Source organism: Rhinolophus sinicus, linkage group LG09, assembly GCF_036562045.2.
Source record: "Rhinolophus sinicus isolate RSC01 linkage group LG09, ASM3656204v1, whole genome shotgun sequence".
Taxonomy (NCBI): Eukaryota; Metazoa; Chordata; class Mammalia; order Chiroptera; family Rhinolophidae; genus Rhinolophus; species Rhinolophus sinicus.
The window spans coordinates 71,667,151-71,683,654 of NC_133758.1; the positions used below are offsets into that span (position 1 = coordinate 71,667,151).

Below are 16,504 nucleotides of genomic sequence, written 5' to 3' on the forward strand. Positions count from 1 at the left end.
CTGTTGATTAGTCTTTCGTCCCACCAAAGATCATTCCAAGAAATAGTAAGTACAAAGGAAAAACAGCTCATGTTTGCTTGGCAAACTATAAGCCTTGGTTATAAAAATTAGAGTGTTAAAGAAACTAATTTTTAAAATTTACTTTTAAATTATAGTTGACATACAATATTATTAGTTTAGGGGTTAAAGTGGTCATTTCAAATTCCTAACTGGAACTGACATTTGAATATTGTCTTATATTTATAAAATGTGCGGGAGAAATTCTGTTATTTCAGTTAAAAAATTTTTTTTTCAAAGTACGTAAGTGATTATGATAGCATGAAGAATGTTTTTAAAAGTGTCTACTACCCAAAATTGGACATTTCTCATTCATAGAATAGTAAAAAATAAAATTATACATGTTTTGTTCTTCAAATGTTGAAATTTTTTCTCTAAGTAAATTAAAGACTAATAAATGTACTCTATCATTTTATTTTACTTTTCTCAGGATCTGCATTTGCTAAGGCAAAACCTGAAAGTCCTTGGACTTCTCTGACTAGAAAGGGAATTGTTCGAGTTGTGTTTTTTCCGTTTTTCTTCCGGTGGTGGTTACAAGTAACATCAAAAGTCATCTTTTTCTGGCTTCTTGTCCTTTATCTTCTTCAAGGTATAATTAAGTGATCAAAATGTGTTTTGCTTTTAACTTTCAGGATATAATATTTTTAGTGTTACTAAGGCTTTTTAAATGACATATAGTACTACTGAGTATGAAGATTTTCATTTATTATAATATTTCATTTAATAAGACACACTAGTTTGATACTAAAAATGTTTGAGAAAACAAAGCAGTTATGTTCCAATATTATGAAAATTTGAATCTGTGGATGGCTAAAGAAAAATACAAATTGAGAGGATTTTTAAAACTTAGGAAGTCTCTTCAAAATGCACCCCCTATGCATACATACCATACCAGTCTTTTTTTATACAAGTTCATTTTTCCTGCCCCAGCCATGGTTTATTTTTTCTTTTAACCACTGTGATCTGAGACCATTCTCATTCTGTATTGAAATTCTACATACATGTTAAGTGCTTTTCAGAGATTCTTATTTAATTCTCACAACAACCCAGTGAAGCATAGGTACTATTTTTGTGCCGAGCTGTAGACATGAGATCCTGAAAGATCTGAGAGCCCAATCACCAAGTGAACTCAGGTTCAAGTCGAAGCTGTCTGACTCAGAGCCACAAAGTGAACAGCTGTTGCTGCCTCCCCACCCGCAGCATTCTAGTGTGCACTCACAGCACCAGTATGCAATGCAGTGTTTGCACAGCACTGTGCAGCGGTTGGAGATTTAAGGAAGAAACCACTCACTTTTCATCCCTCTTAACAAAGCAATGATTTTAATTTGGTTGGTACTCTCTCAGTCTTTTTTAATGTCTGACTGTTTTAAAACCACGATTGTAATCTTGAATGATTATTTAAATACGTTTTATCAGCAAACTAAGTAAATTATAATTTCTTTTAAGTAAATGAAAATATAATAAAAACTCAGACTTTTATTTAGGTAAAGTTGTTTCTTTTAAGTCAGGGTACATCTTATATGCATAAAAGGGAGTGAACTATGAAGATTTTGTGATTGTTGTTAAAAGAGTTTAAGTGTGTGTTTTTCTGATTAAAGAAATGACACATGTTCATTGCAGAAAATTTAGAAAATGTAGAAAGAAAACTAAAGGAATAAACGGACCCATAGTCTTGCCTTTCAGTTTACTTTGTAACATGTTTTATATAGTTGAGATTATTCTGTATAAACAATTGTATTTGTTTACTTAATGTCATAACAAGTATTAGAGTCTTTATAAATATAATTTTAGATTATTGGAAAATATCCTACTTTACATCAATATTGGGCATTTAAGCTTTTTGCTCTCTTTTGCTATTATAATTAATACTAAAGTGAACATATTAGTTTGTGAAGTATTTTTATATTTTGAATTATTTTCTTATGTTAAATTCTTAGAATGCTGTAATTAAGTATAATAACATTTCCAACGATTTTCATAGTTTATAATTGATTTCAAGAAGTTGACCTTTGTTGTTGCTAAGTATTCCATTATATTATATGAAAGTTTTTCTAAGTGTATTTTTAGCTTATTTTTTATTGAGTTACTTTCTTCTGTTTCCTTTGCTCCCAAAAGTATTTAAGCGAGCTTAATATAAGTATGGTTACCTTCTAATGCTTTCTAGCTTACCTAAAGGATTGAACTTTATTCTAAAGTAGTCAGAAATTACAGTTACTTGTTAAGAGAAATAATCAGGACCATTGATTGTAACCACTGTGCATTGCACTTTTTTAATATTGTTGCTTTCTGGTATTTGAAGTAAACAAGTTTCTAGTGTAACTATTAATAGAAGTTTACAAATTGTGTCTGAAATTCACTTACTGGATTTCCTAAGTTCTTTAGGGAACACAGGGTTCAATCAGGCATGAAAAAGATATTTTTCAGTTCATAATTGAAGTTTAACATTGTAAGTGTTCATAAGTGATGGACACTGAACATGCTCCTCGTAAAGCTTAAAGAAGTGACTTGACCTGCTCCACGTCTCACCACCGGTGACATAATTGTGCTGTGAGCCTTATCACCCTAGGCAGCCTATTGGTACCTTCAGAACCCCCTGTGCCTCTATCTCAGTACATATAAAAGTAGGGTCCACTCTCCTGAGTTACGTCTTCATTCTGTCTCCAACCCTCATCTCCTGAAAGGTAGAGGGAATCGTGTGCAGTCAAGTTTGGTTTTATATTACTACATACAGTTTTTCACTTCAATTACATGTCTTCTAAGTATCTCAGCTTTATATTCTCAGCTCCATCCCTCCTTTTTGCTTGTATCATTTTTCGCCCAGCTTATTGCCAGGAGCCTTTGTAGCTTCTATGTTCTGTTTACTTACCTTTTAAATTACAAATACAAACCAGCCATTTACAGTCTAAATTGTTTCCTAGTTATCACTGACTTCAAGATATAAGCCAAGTTTTCAGTCAATCCCTTGTATCTTTCCCCAACTTTAATTTAAGCAACTGAATTAGTTCTTTGCTGTTTCTTAAACATTCCGTGCTGCTTCTTTTTTTGTTATTGTTGTTGCCTATATGCCTTTGGATATACAACTCTCTTTGCCTGGTAGCCTTTTTCCCTTTTACTTACCTAGTCAACTCCTATTTGTTCTCTTAAAGTTAGATTAGGCATCGGGCATCACCACCTTTGAGAATCCTTTCATAACCTCCCAATTTAGTTACATGTCTTTTCTATGTATGTTATAGCATTTATCATAGGTATTCTAGTAGTCTGCTTGGACTGCCATAACAAAATACCACAGACTGGGTGGCTTAAACAGCAGAAATCTTGTTTTCTCACAGTTCTGGAGGCTGGAAGCCCAAGGCAAGGTTAGGTGCCATCAGGGTTGGGTTTCTCCTGACGCGCAGATGACTGCCTTGTCACTGTCCTCACATGGCCTTTCTTCTGTGTGTCAGTGGAGAGAGATCTCTGGTCTCTCTTCTTATAAGGACACAGGTCCTATTGGATTAAGGCCTCACCCTTATGACTTCATTCAACCTTATTGTCCTTATAGGCCCTATCTGTAATACAGTCACATTGGGGGTTAGGGCTTTAACATACAAATTTGGAGGGTAGGAACACAATTCAGTTCATTATAGGTGTTTTAATTGTTTCTTCATATGGCCACCTTTTCCTCTAAACTGAGGAGGGGCAAGGTACATAGATTATGTCTTATTTGTCTTTTTACTCCCAATGCCTAATACCCACCACTGAATCCAAGAGATTGACAGACCTGAAAATTGAACTTTAGAAATTTTATATTCCTGGTCCCTAGAGTTCTGCTCGGGCAGTATCTGAAGCCTTGCCTTGGAACTATTTGTGCCCAATAAACAACATTTTTGTCTTGGTTGATCTCTTGCAGAAATTTCTAGAAGTACTGTTTAGCAGAAATCTTCAGCAGTATTGTCTAGTTCACAGGACTGCATTAAATGATCAAAAAGTATAGCTTAGAGAAGTGAATGTTTTCTCCTTATGTCTTCTAACCCTTAACTAGGGCCTGGGGGACAAAAGGGAGGAGGTGACACCAGAACCACTGGAAGGAACACGGCCACTTTGAGAGAGACAGAGGGAGAAAGAAGGAAAAAGAGAGGAATAAAGTGGCTAATCGTTCCCCTTTTCTAGTGCATTCTATTGGCAGAATTTTACAGACTATAACAACCTCCTGTTGAGATTGAAAATCGTTTTTAGGTTCCCAGCCCTAGTGTTACAGAGAATGGTGGTCATGGGGCTGACAGTGCATCTAAATAACCAGCAAGAGGTCATATCAAATTGAAGTTCTTTAAGATGTTTTTTTGCACCTAAAATTCTGAACCTCGTAAGTAGCATTTGCATCCCCCTCCTTTTAAAAGATAGTTAAGTTACTGATAGGTAATAAAAGTACTATTTACCAGTCAATATTAGGTACATATTTACCTAATGTAAGGAACTTTTCAAATTGTTTTACATGTATTACCCTACTTGAATCCTATGTACCTATATACATTTTTTATAAAGAGGAGTAAACCAAGGCTCCAAAAAGTTAAGGAACTTGATCAAGGTCACATTAGAGTTCATATTAAAAACAACAAAAAACTCAATTTGTCCAAATTCCAGACTCTTATAAAATAACTAGAGAATTTACATTAAATTCCAGGGTAATTCATAAAGAGAATTAGCATTTTTAAAATTTTAAGTCTTTTTTTCTTTTTAAAGAAACTTATTACTCAAGAGACTATAAAGCTGAAATTTGTTTCATGATACTTCCTAAACATATTAGAAAATAAAGTGGTGTTTTAAGCTGAAATCTTGGTATGCTAGACCAGGATTCTTCTAGTTGCAGGTGGCAGAAACTAAATATAATCCAGCTTTTGTAAAAAGTGGTTTTTTAATCTTTACTCTTATCATAAAAGTTTTCAAAACAAAAAACAAACAAAAGAAAACACCCCAGGAAACTAGATAAATTTACGCAATAACCAGAGTGACCATATGTTCCAGTTTGCCAACTGTCTAAGTTTACTTGTGTTGTCCTCGTGCTTTTATTAACAGCTCTCATCTCACTCTCAAAAGAGCCCTAATTTAGATGCTAAATTACATAATCACTCTAAACACCCATATGCCCATCTCTTTGATTAAATAGTTAACATTTTGGCATATTTACTTAATCTGTTTTGTTAAAGTAAATTGTATACATCATGACATTCTACCCCTGAACACATCAGTATGTGGCTCTTCAAAATAGGCTCATGACACAATCATATTACAATGATCACATCTAACAAAATGAACAAAAATCTCCTGATACTCAAATTCTCCACTTGTCCCAAAACAGAATTAGGTACTTGTGGGCCCATGGTTCAAGCATTGCTGAATCTAGAGGCTCAGGTGATATCTTCACTTTTTATGCTATCGCCTCTGCTTTCCTGATGGTGGTCTCATGCTTAGGGAGGCTTTTTCTGAGTGGTGGCTGAGGTGCCTCTAGCGATTTCATATTTCCATAGATAGTCCTTAGTGTTTGTGATCCAGGAGGAAAGCCTTCTTCAAGCACCTCTGTTAATCCCTGAAAACAATCCCGATTGGCCCTGCTCGGGTCGCATGCCCATCTTTTTATTAATTACTGTGCCCAGAGTGAAGACTGGGGCAAGCCAAATTACATGTCTGTTCCTGAGGTGAGAGAAATCAGACCATTTGATTGACAGATAAGGAGGCAGATTCCCAAAAGATAGAGAGTTTATGTCTAGAAAGCCTAAGGGATGATGAGCAGGCAAAAGCAAGATTTCTTCTTCATGTGGTAATGGTTAGCATTAATGGGTGCTTAGTGGTTTCCCTGAAAAATATTTCCAAGTAAATTTGTGTTATTAATTCTGAGTAGCTAGACGTCTATTGAAAAAGCTTTTTATAGCTTTATTATACACTTACCATAGACTTGCTTATTTGTTAAACAAAGAAATAAGTGCCCTTGAGGTTACTGTGGTTCTGTTGATTGTCTGAGCTCTTACCAGGAATGGCATTAGATGCATATGCATGTAGTTTTCATTGCAGTGTTAAGGGGTGTACTTTAGAGACCCCGTTGGGTGATATCTTGTTCCAAGAGTTTATTACTGAACAGCATGGTTAGCCAGTGGCAAAAAATAAGACAGTTTGATGGAGCTTGTCTGGAGTAACATTTACACTCATTTAAATTTAGAAAAATCTGGCAAGAAGCATTGTTAAAACAGTTTTTAAAGCTTTGAAGAAGTGACGGTCAGATCTGTACTTAAATGTGTTTTCTTTCCCTCTTTGTAGTTGCCGCAGTAGTATTATTCTGTTCCGCTTCTAGCCCACACAACATACCTCTGACGGAAGTGATCGGGCCGATATGGCTGATGCTGCTGCTGGGAACTGTGCACTGCCAGATTGTTTCAACAAGAACGCCCAAACCTCCTCCAAGTACAGGGGGCAAAAGAAGAAGGTATTGTCTGTTTAAAAGTGATTTCTGCAATTTGAATCCAGGATTGTTCTTCACTTGAATAAAATGGGATCTTGTAAAGATGTTCTTTCAAATGAAGCGTTGAGCTTCAGAATCAGCTACCAGATGATTTAGTTTCTGTATTTGCTACAAGGCCATTTTGAGACACCTACCTGTTTTTGTTTTTTTTCTTGATGCCCATTTCTGAGGCATCTAATATCAATGTAGGCAATATATGTTAAGTGGAGTGGCTAATAATTCCTACCATTTACAAAATCTTGTTCTTATAAGATGTTTTGGCAAAAACAAGAGCCAAGAAAAATTTTCAGCTAAATTGTATTTCTTAAGTACTATTTGAAGCTGTTTAATATTATCCCCTATATTAAGTAAACATAGCAAATCTCACTGGCCATGCAACACAATGGAGTTTTATGTGAAGGGTCTTTCAGAGCAATTCCTCTTTTGAATATTGTTGCTAAGATATTGTGACATTTGCAGTTTTGGGATTTTGAGATATAAGCACTTTTTATTTTGAAAAGATAATACCTGCATTAGATAAATAGCATTGCTGATCAATTATAATGCTTTTCGATCTAAATTTTCTTCTTTCTTCATCTACAGATAAGTGGCATTCACCTAGTGAAGAAATGCTTTTATAAATATCTGTCTAATGCGATCTTACAACCTAATGGCCACTGACCTGTCCATATGAGCAAGGAATAATACCTTAACATTTATAGAAATTGGTCTTGAATATGTACTTTATATTTGGATTAACTTTTATCCAGTAAACCTGAATTTTATTATGTATTAAAGTTCCTGTGTTTTATGTTTACTAAAATTTTGAACATACTACTGAGAAAGTGGTTGTTAAAATTTTAAAGCTACCGTCCATTCTTAATCTCTTCTGATGAAGGAAATTAAGGAAAGCAGCCCATTTGGAAGTACATAGGGAAGGAGATGGTTCTAGTACCACAGATAATTCACAGGAGGGAGCAGTTCAGAGCTACGGTACAAGCACTACGTACAGCGTTGGCGCTGTCTTCAGAGATCTCTGGCATGCCGCTTTCTTTTTATCAGGGTTTGTATTTATTCCGGGTTTCGTATGGTATAGAGACGCACTATCCCTTTTCTGGCCCTTCAGTCTCCGGTATTGATGACTTGAAATATGATAGCCCTATTATGGATTTTGGTTTGCTAAATTATAATGCTACAGATGATGAAAAAATAGAGACCATAAAGTTTACTTTGGAATATGTGTAAATACATAGGAGAGTGAAGATATACCATCAAAATATATGTAGTTCGGATTTCTTGATTTTGGCTTCTTTTGTGATTTCTCGAGTACTGTTTTACTTCTATTAAGTTGGTTATTTTTATCAGTGGTAATTAATGGCTTAATTAATGTCATGTGAGTTGTATGGTACTTTAAAATTTAATCTTTGCCTCAGTTATCTAACATGATGTGAAATAAAACATAAAGGCATTGTTATTTAAAAGAATAAAATATATTCTATACTATGAAATTCTATTTTTGTATATTGGGCTTTTTGTATAGTTCGTACCACAATAAAGATTTACCAAATACGGAAATGTAATTATGGCAAATTTCAAAAATAAATTCAACGTAACTCAATCTCATATTTTAATTCTGAATAGTTAATTCAAAACATTTAAGAGTTTTATTACTAGTGCACATGTACATATAATTTTTAATACAGTTAAAAGGCTATGATTAAAATACTGAGTATAACTGATAAAGGTTGCTGAGTTAATAAAGAAAAGGGATACTGCAAATAACTGTTTTAGTCACTTCTGTTAACTTCTCTACTAATATCATTGTTTCATCAATTTGTGATTGTGCTCTTCTGATAAAGTTTATCATGCATTATATAATTAAGCAATTCTATCCTGGGCATATTTTAATTGATTGCAATTTGGGGGAAATTTTCCAGAATTTTAATAGTTTGTAGTCACATTGCATGAAGTTGCTTCCTCCAGAGGAGATACAGATTTAGTTTTTAACTTGCGTTGGATCTGTCTCTATCTCTTAGTCTTTCTACATATATATATATATATACATATATATATTTACATATAGATAGATAGATAGATCCATATATATATATATATATATATATATATGTATGTATGTATATCTAGCTATCTATCTATATATGGCTCTCCTTTCTAACAGTAGGATGTGACAGTTTTATCACTGCAAAGTCAGTTTCTTAAACATTTCTCAAGATTTCTTGATAAGCAGTTATAAATTGCATAGTAGATATGTTTTGCTTTGGGAAATCATTTAGTTGTTTTGGTTGTCCAAACCTGATACTGTATTAAGTAGTATTCAGAATCCCACCAACAGTAGGTTGGTGCCTTTGGAAACCATGTTTCTCAAATGAGAAGTCAGACTTCACTTTCCCTCCTTATGGGCTGTAGAATGACCAGTCATTGATATTATAATAGCTAAATCCCTTTGAATTTATTCCCCTTTATCATGACAACTATAATCTAAATGTTTTTAAAGATACACTGTTTTCAACTATCTCATTCTGGCGCTGATTTGCCAGCATATGAATAAGAAGACTTTTTTTTTCTTTAAAGATTTTATTGGGGAAGGGGAACAAGACTTAATTGGGGAACAGTGTGTACTTCCAGGACTTTTTTCCAAGTCAAGTTGTTGTCCTTTCAGTCTTAGTTGTGGAGGGCGCAGCTCAGCTCCAGGTCCAGTTGCCGTTGCTAGTTGCAGGGGACGCAGCCCACCATCCCTTGCGGGACACGAGGATTTGAACCGGCAAGCCCACTGGCCCATGTGGGAATCGAACTGAACCGGCAAGTGGAGTTAGGAGCATGGAGCTCTAACCGCCTGAGCCACTGGGCCGTCCCTGAATAAGACTGTTTAAAATATTAGTTTTACAGAAAGATCTTAGGAAAAACGTTAATTTTAGAAATTCTAAACTGAGTTCTGAAATCTTGATAATGTTTTGTTCTCTCAAGTCAGAAAGGGCTTAAACTGAAATATCAGCTGCGACTTAAAATTGTTTCTGGTGATAAAAAGTTAAGGCATCTGAATTAACATAACTGATGGGGAAATAAATACCTAACCACACAAGAATCTAAGTTGTGTGTGTGGTGTCTTGTCGGTTTTCTAGATATTAGGATAAAAACTACTATTTTTACATCTTGTATTTATAAGTTGGAAAGGCCCTATTTATCATCTCTAAGTACATTTCCTTCTCAAAATAAAGCTATTCTTTTTTTTCTTTATTAGTTTCATGTGCACAAAACAAAGTAATACTTAGATGTTTATCATTTATATCCCTCACACTGTGTCAACCCCCCTCCCCCATCCACTATCCCTCTGACATTGCACACAGCCATTACATTTCCACTGTGTCTATTCCTAATGCTGTACTCCGCTTCTTGTGTGTGTGTGTGTGTGTATGTATGTATATATATGTGTGTGTGTGTATATATATACATATATACATATATACACATACACACACACACACACACACACACACACACATATATAAAAACTTGTAGTTGACCTTCATTATTGTTCAGCTTCAGCTTCAGGTGTACAGTGCAGAGATCAGGCATCTACATCATCCCTGAGGTGGTCTCCCTAATGAGAGAAGTGTCCATTGTATACCCTACAAAATCTTTACAACATTATTGATTACATTCCCCAAATTAACTTTCGTATCCCCGTGGCAATCTTGTGGTTACTGACTGCTTTCTAATCCCCTCACCTTCTCCCCTAGCCCTACCCCCCCATCTAGCAACCCTCCGTTTTTCCTCTATGTCTCCGAAACTGTTTCTGATTAGTTCATTCACTTATTCTCTTCTTTAGATTCCACATATAAGTGAGATCATATGGTGTTTGTCTTTCTCTGTCTGACTTATTTCACTTACCATAATGTTCTCTAGGTCCATCCATGTTGTTGCAAATGGTAAAATTTCTTTCTTCTTTATGGCTGTGTAATACTCCATTGTATAAATGTACCACAGTTTCTTAATCCAGTCATCTACTGATGGGCATTTCGGTTGTTTCCATGTCTTGGCTCTTGTGTATAATGCTGCAATAAGCATAGGAGTGCATAAGTTTTTTTGAATTAGAGTTTTGGATTTCTCCGGATAGATACCTAGGAGTGGATTTGCTGGATCATAAGGTAGTTCCATTTTCAGATTTTTGAGGCACCTCCATACTGTTTTCCATAGTGGCTGCACCAATCTGCAATCCCACCAACAGTGCATGCGGGTTCCCTTTTCTCCACATCCTCGCCAGCGCTTGTTGTTTGTTGATTTATTGATGATAGCCATTTTGACTGGGTGAGGTGGTATCTCATTGTGGTTTTTATTTGCATTTCTCTGATGGTTAGTGAGGTTGAGCATTTTTTCATATGTCTGTTTGCCATCTGTATGTCCTTTTTAGAAAAATGTCTCTTCATGGCCTCTGCCCATTTTTTAATTGGGTTGTTTCTTTTTTTGGAGTTGAGTTGAGTGAGTTTTTTATAAATTTGTGATATTAACCCTTTATCGGATATGTCATTGACAAATATCTTTTCCCATTCAGTAGGATCCCCTTTTGTTTTATTGATGGTTTCCTTTGCTGTGAAAAAAACTTTTTAGTTTGATGTAATCCCACATGTTTATTTTTTCTCTTCCCTTGCGTGAGGGGATATATCAGTAAAAATCTTACTCCGGAAAATGTCTGTAAAGTTTCTTCCTCTATTTTCTTCTAGGAATATTATGGTTTCAGATCTTACATTTAAGTCTTTAAGCTATTTTGAATTTATTTTTGTATATGGTGTAAGGAGGTGGTCCAGCTTCATTTTTTTGCATTGTGTCTGTCCAGGTTTCCCAGCACCATTTATTGAATAGACTGTCTTTACCCCACTGTAAATCCTTGCTTCCACTGTCGTAGATTAAATGACCATATAGGCATAGATTTATTTCTGGGCTCTCTATTCTGTTCCGTTGATCTATGTGTCTGTTTTTATGCCAGACCATGCTGTTTTGATTACTGTAGCCTTGTAGTATAATTTGATGTCAGGTATCATACCTCCCACTTTGTTCTTATTTCTCAAGATTGCTGAGGCTATCTGGGGTCTTTTATGGTTCCATATAAATTTGAGGATTATATGTTCTGTTTCTGTGAAAAACGTCATTGGTAGTTTGATAGGAATTCTGTTGAATATGTATATTGCCTTAGGCAGTATGGACATTTTGACTATATTAATTCTTCCTGTCCATGAACATGGGATGTGTTTCCATCTATTTGTATCTTCTTTCATTTCTTTCTTCAGTGTCTTATAATTTTCTAGTACAGATCTTTTACTTCTTTGGTTAAATTTATTCCCAGGTATTTTATAGTCTTTGAAGCAATTGTAAATGGGATTTTTTTTAAATTTCTCCTTCTGATGTTTTATTGTTGGTATATACAAATGCAACTGATTTCTGAATATTAATTTTGTATCCTGCTACTTTACTAAATTCATCTATCAGCTCTAATAGTTTCTTGGTGGGGTATTTAGGGTTCTCTATATATAGTATCATGTCATCTGCATATAATGACAATGTTACTTCCTCCTTACCGATTTGGATGCCTTTTATTTCTTTTTCTTGTCTGATTGCTGTGGCTAGAACTTCCAGCACTATGTTGAATAGAAGTGGAGAAAGTGGGCAACCTTGCCTTATTCCTGATCTTAAGGGGAATGGTTTTAGCTTTTCCCCATTGAGCATGATGTTAGCTGTGGGTTTATCATATATGGCCTTTATTATGTTGAGACATGATCCCTCTATTCCCATTTTCTTAAGGGTTTTTATCATAAATGGCTGCTGGATTTTGTCAAATGTAAAGCTGTTCTTTTTAAAGCAAGGCATACATAGTATTTCTCATTAAAAAAATTAGGAATTATTGTAAAAGAACTCTGTGAACCTGAGAAAACAAAGCCAAAGAAAGTATGAGTTTAAACAGATATAGAAGTGAACCATATTTCCTAAGGATTTAGTATTTTAATTTAAGTGAATTATAGTCTTAAATTAGCATAATTATAGTTTCTACTAAAAATATCAAATAGAAAGAATTACATCTAGATTGCATCTCTCTTCAGTATAATACCCATTTCAGAATTCGGATAGATCCTAAGATTTATTTCTTATCCTTTAAGATTCATTTGACCTTGACAATATTATTGTAAAGCAGTCAGTAGGAATTATGCTCTTTTTTTTAGTAGAACAAGCAACATAAACTTGGTGCTTAAGACACAGAGACCAGAATAAAAGCAGTTCCCAGGCTAACTCATATGCCCTACTGACCTACCTTAAAGATTTCTGTCCCATTTAGCCTCCATATTTACTGTATTTAACACTAAAGTCACAGATTTAATAAATTGGTTTTCTTCACATAATGGAGTACACTATATAATATAAGATAAAGTGGAATGTAGTCCCAGCAGAGATTTTTGGTATTAAGGATTAAAATTTGTTTTTCAGTGACTTTAAACAGTTCAGTCATTTAAGCTGTGAATTGGGTGAAGCTCTGTTGCCTGTCTTCCACAGACAAGGATGAAGACCATGTAAATGCCAATATATCCCAGATTTTTAAAGACTATCTTATGGCCACACTAGATAACTCATTAAATTTGCTAAAATCACTGTATTTTAGAGTTGGACTGGTCCTAGAAAGATTACAAGTACCATAAATAAACCTAATTTGGTACACACTTCTCAAACTTATGTGTTGTAGAGGCTACCTGGGAGCCCAAAAGTCTTTGAAGGTCTATGTTAGCACATATTCAGGGTGCGTGAATAGCTCCAGATAGCAGGGATCAGAATATGTAGGCTCCTGTGTCACTTTCTTATATCTGAGATGTTATGTAGTCTGTTTCCTTAACCACCTCTCTCTGCTTGGTGCCTAACCTTGTGGAAATGAGAGTAGAACTACCAATTTCATACTATGTTCTAGAATAGGAGTTATCTGCTACTGTTAACTTTCCCCCTAGAAACTCTCCAATGTCTTTTAATACTAAAAGAATGATCTTCAGTTGGATCTGTTCATGTACCTCTGAATATTTTTGAGAGCACCAACAAATACTTCCAACTTTTCTTTTCCCATGGCAATACAGAGTACCATAAGTGTTTTTGATTACCTGACTAGCTTTTTAATGTAGAAACACGCTGGTTTTCATGTTGGTACAGTAGATTTGAGATTTTATAAGCTAGTAAGTTCTTTAAAAGCTGTGTTAACTTTTTGTTTAAAGTGTTTAATGTGAAAAACACATCCAGTGTTATAGTTTATTTATGGTGTAGATTGTACATTTGTTCTCATTTTTTCAGAAATAATTGATAAATCAAAGATCATCATTGATAAATGATGTTCACAAAAGTTCTTAGTTCCCAAAAGAACTAAGGTAATTTTATACATATATTTCTAAAGGTCATTTCCTCCTGAGAGTATTTTTGACATAGAGCTATTAGTCCTCTTGAATGTCAAGCATAATACTTTAAAGAAAACTCTACACAGGTCATACCATCCAAAGATTTAAGTGGCAATCTAGTTATAAAACTGTAAGCATTGACCATGGCAATATAATTGCACATTATTTCTTTGCAAATGCTTTTTGTTCAAAATCCAGTGCAGGAAATACTGTTTAAATCATGGAGTAAGTAAAATCAGTATAGACTTGTTGTATGTCTCCTGTTTTCAAAATACTGCTAACCTCACTGCACAGATCCTGTGACTCACGGGGTTTGGGTTGATCTAAAAAAATACTGTTAACTCTCGTTTTATTAAGTAAATGTATTATATGCATTAGGTGTAGCTATCAAAAGGTAGATATTTTGTGGATAATACTAAAAAGTACCATTTCTTTCTGTATGTGAATTCCTAATACCAGCTTCTTTCTACCCTGCTTTTTATTTTTGTTAGAGAATGATGATTTAGGGAGTGATATGTGTTTATTTTAAAATCAAAATGCTATTTACCTTGCTTCAGTTTGTTTTGTACATATTTTAAAGTTCACTTAAATAGAAGTAGCTTTCCTTTAAAAAATACTCAAAGAATTGTACAATATTTATTTGTTTAATAAATCTTATTCCCACCACTTTTCCTTAATATTATTACTCCCTAAAACAAGGGAAGGAGAGAATTACTTAAACATGTGAGTCGTGGTAACCTGTGTTCCTTTTGAGAAATTAATATTCTGTAAAGTTTTAACTTTCAGCTATTAACTGCAATATGAATGATACAGTACGGTCAATGTGAAACTAAAACTCACCTGGAACAGTCACAATTTTTGACCCTTTTTACCTGCATTAATTGCAGTTTAGCTCTCCTACCATTTCTCCCTTCAGCCTTTCCTCTATGCTCACATCCAAAGAATGCCCTCATCAGGGTACAAATCAGTTTGTACTTTTAGGGACAAGTTTCATGCTTTTCACATTTATGAAGACTACAGGGCAGTCACTTTGTAGAATGTCCCTTAATTTGGGTTTGTGCCAGTGGTGCTCTGGGTCTGGCTCCAAGTGACTTGTGAGAGTCGAATACGCATTTCTCTTCCCAATTCAGTGTTCAGTGTTATCAGTTGGTACTTGCGATTGACCATGGAGGGATTATGTACACCATGGAAATCAGGAAACACTACAAATAAGGACTTTGTACCCCTGGAGAGCTGGTCATTCAACATTTAGCAGTGTCCGGCTGGGTTAGTAGTGTGATGTTTCTTCACGATTAAACTTAAGTTATGCATTTTTGGCAGGAATATCATAGAAGTGACACTTTATTCTTCTCATTGCATCCTATCTGTGGCAAGCAATGTAGATTTGTTCCCTTACTAGTGATATTTACATTAATCACTTCATTAAGATAGTATCTGCTTGTAAGTTTATTTTTCCCTTTATGATCAATAAATGTCCTGTGTGAGCATACAGTAAGATTATGAAGACAACTCATTTCTCATCCTACCTTTTCCTTCTAGTTTTAGCATCCATTGATGATTCTTGCCTGAATTATTGTTATGATTGCCAAATGGTGACTTTTCTAACTCCATCATTCCTTCTACATTTATTAGTTGGCATTCTACTTGAAGGAAAAGCTTTCCCTTATTTATTTACTCATGGCTTTCTATTTTATTCAATTTGTTACTGTCATTTATTTTGATGATCAGATTGTCCTGAATTTGGCCAGTGGAGCCCCTCTGAGCAGTTTCTTTGTCTTTTTGACATGTCCCGGTCATTCTTTGAGCACTCCCTTACTTCCTGGCACGGTAGAATGTTTCAAGTTCAGCTTGTACTTCCTCTGCCTCAGCCCTGGAATCAGCCATTCCTTCAAAGAGAGTATTCTATAGAAACCAAGACCTGAGTGCTACGTGTGCTCATTATTCATTACTATTGGCGTGTTCGACCCCCAGGCCTTCGGTGGGAGAGCTAGAAACTGTGTGTGTGTGTGTCCCTTTATGTTTATATTTATTTTTATATGTGTCTAGATATAGCATAAACCATGAATTTGCAATGATAGCTCCAATTCATGTACAATGCCACAGAGTTCATTTTATCTTCTCCTTTTTATTTATATTTTCCTTCTCTGTCACTGAAAAACAAGTGCTCATTGTCATCAATATACTTTCTTATTCTATTAATCTTCTGTATGTAGCCCATCTCCCAATCCTGCTGGGCTGCTCTTGGCATCCTGCCCTAAAATTGTCTTCGATTGGGCTGCCGTTACTGTCCCACTCCAACAGTACTCGCAAGTGCTATTATTACCAGCCACTGCCAAGTTGCATGATTTATATTTTGAGCTTCTTTGTAAACTCTGACGTTGTACATGAACATAGTATTTTGTCATTTCAGCTTGGTTTGCAACTTACCTGCATTTAGTTCATGAGAAACATCAGATAGCTACTATGGCTTAGTAACTTACTGTTCATGACTCCTGAGAGTGTTCCGCATACTTTGAGGAGAGAAACAACCCAGAGAAGACTG

The 16,504-nt window shown here is 35.0% G+C and overlaps 1 protein-coding gene across 5 annotated transcripts in view; it reads left to right on the top strand.

Annotated features, from left to right (window-relative positions):
• Window positions 1-16,504, top strand: part of PHTF2 (putative homeodomain transcription factor 2) — a 110,935-nt gene that overhangs the window by 61,051 nt on the left and 33,380 nt on the right. For 4 of the 5 annotated variants that reach the window (XM_019744554.2, XM_019744557.2, XM_074340641.1 and 1 more), the window contains exons 5-7: window positions 488-646; window positions 6,346-6,511; window positions 7,425-7,589. In XM_019744554.2, coding sequence (XP_019600113.1) covers window positions 488-646; window positions 6,346-6,511; window positions 7,425-7,589 — 490 coding nt within the window. The remainder of the gene's footprint in view (window positions 1-487; window positions 647-6,345; window positions 6,512-7,424; window positions 7,590-16,504) is intronic. The other variant, XM_074340640.1, reaches the window with a different exon arrangement.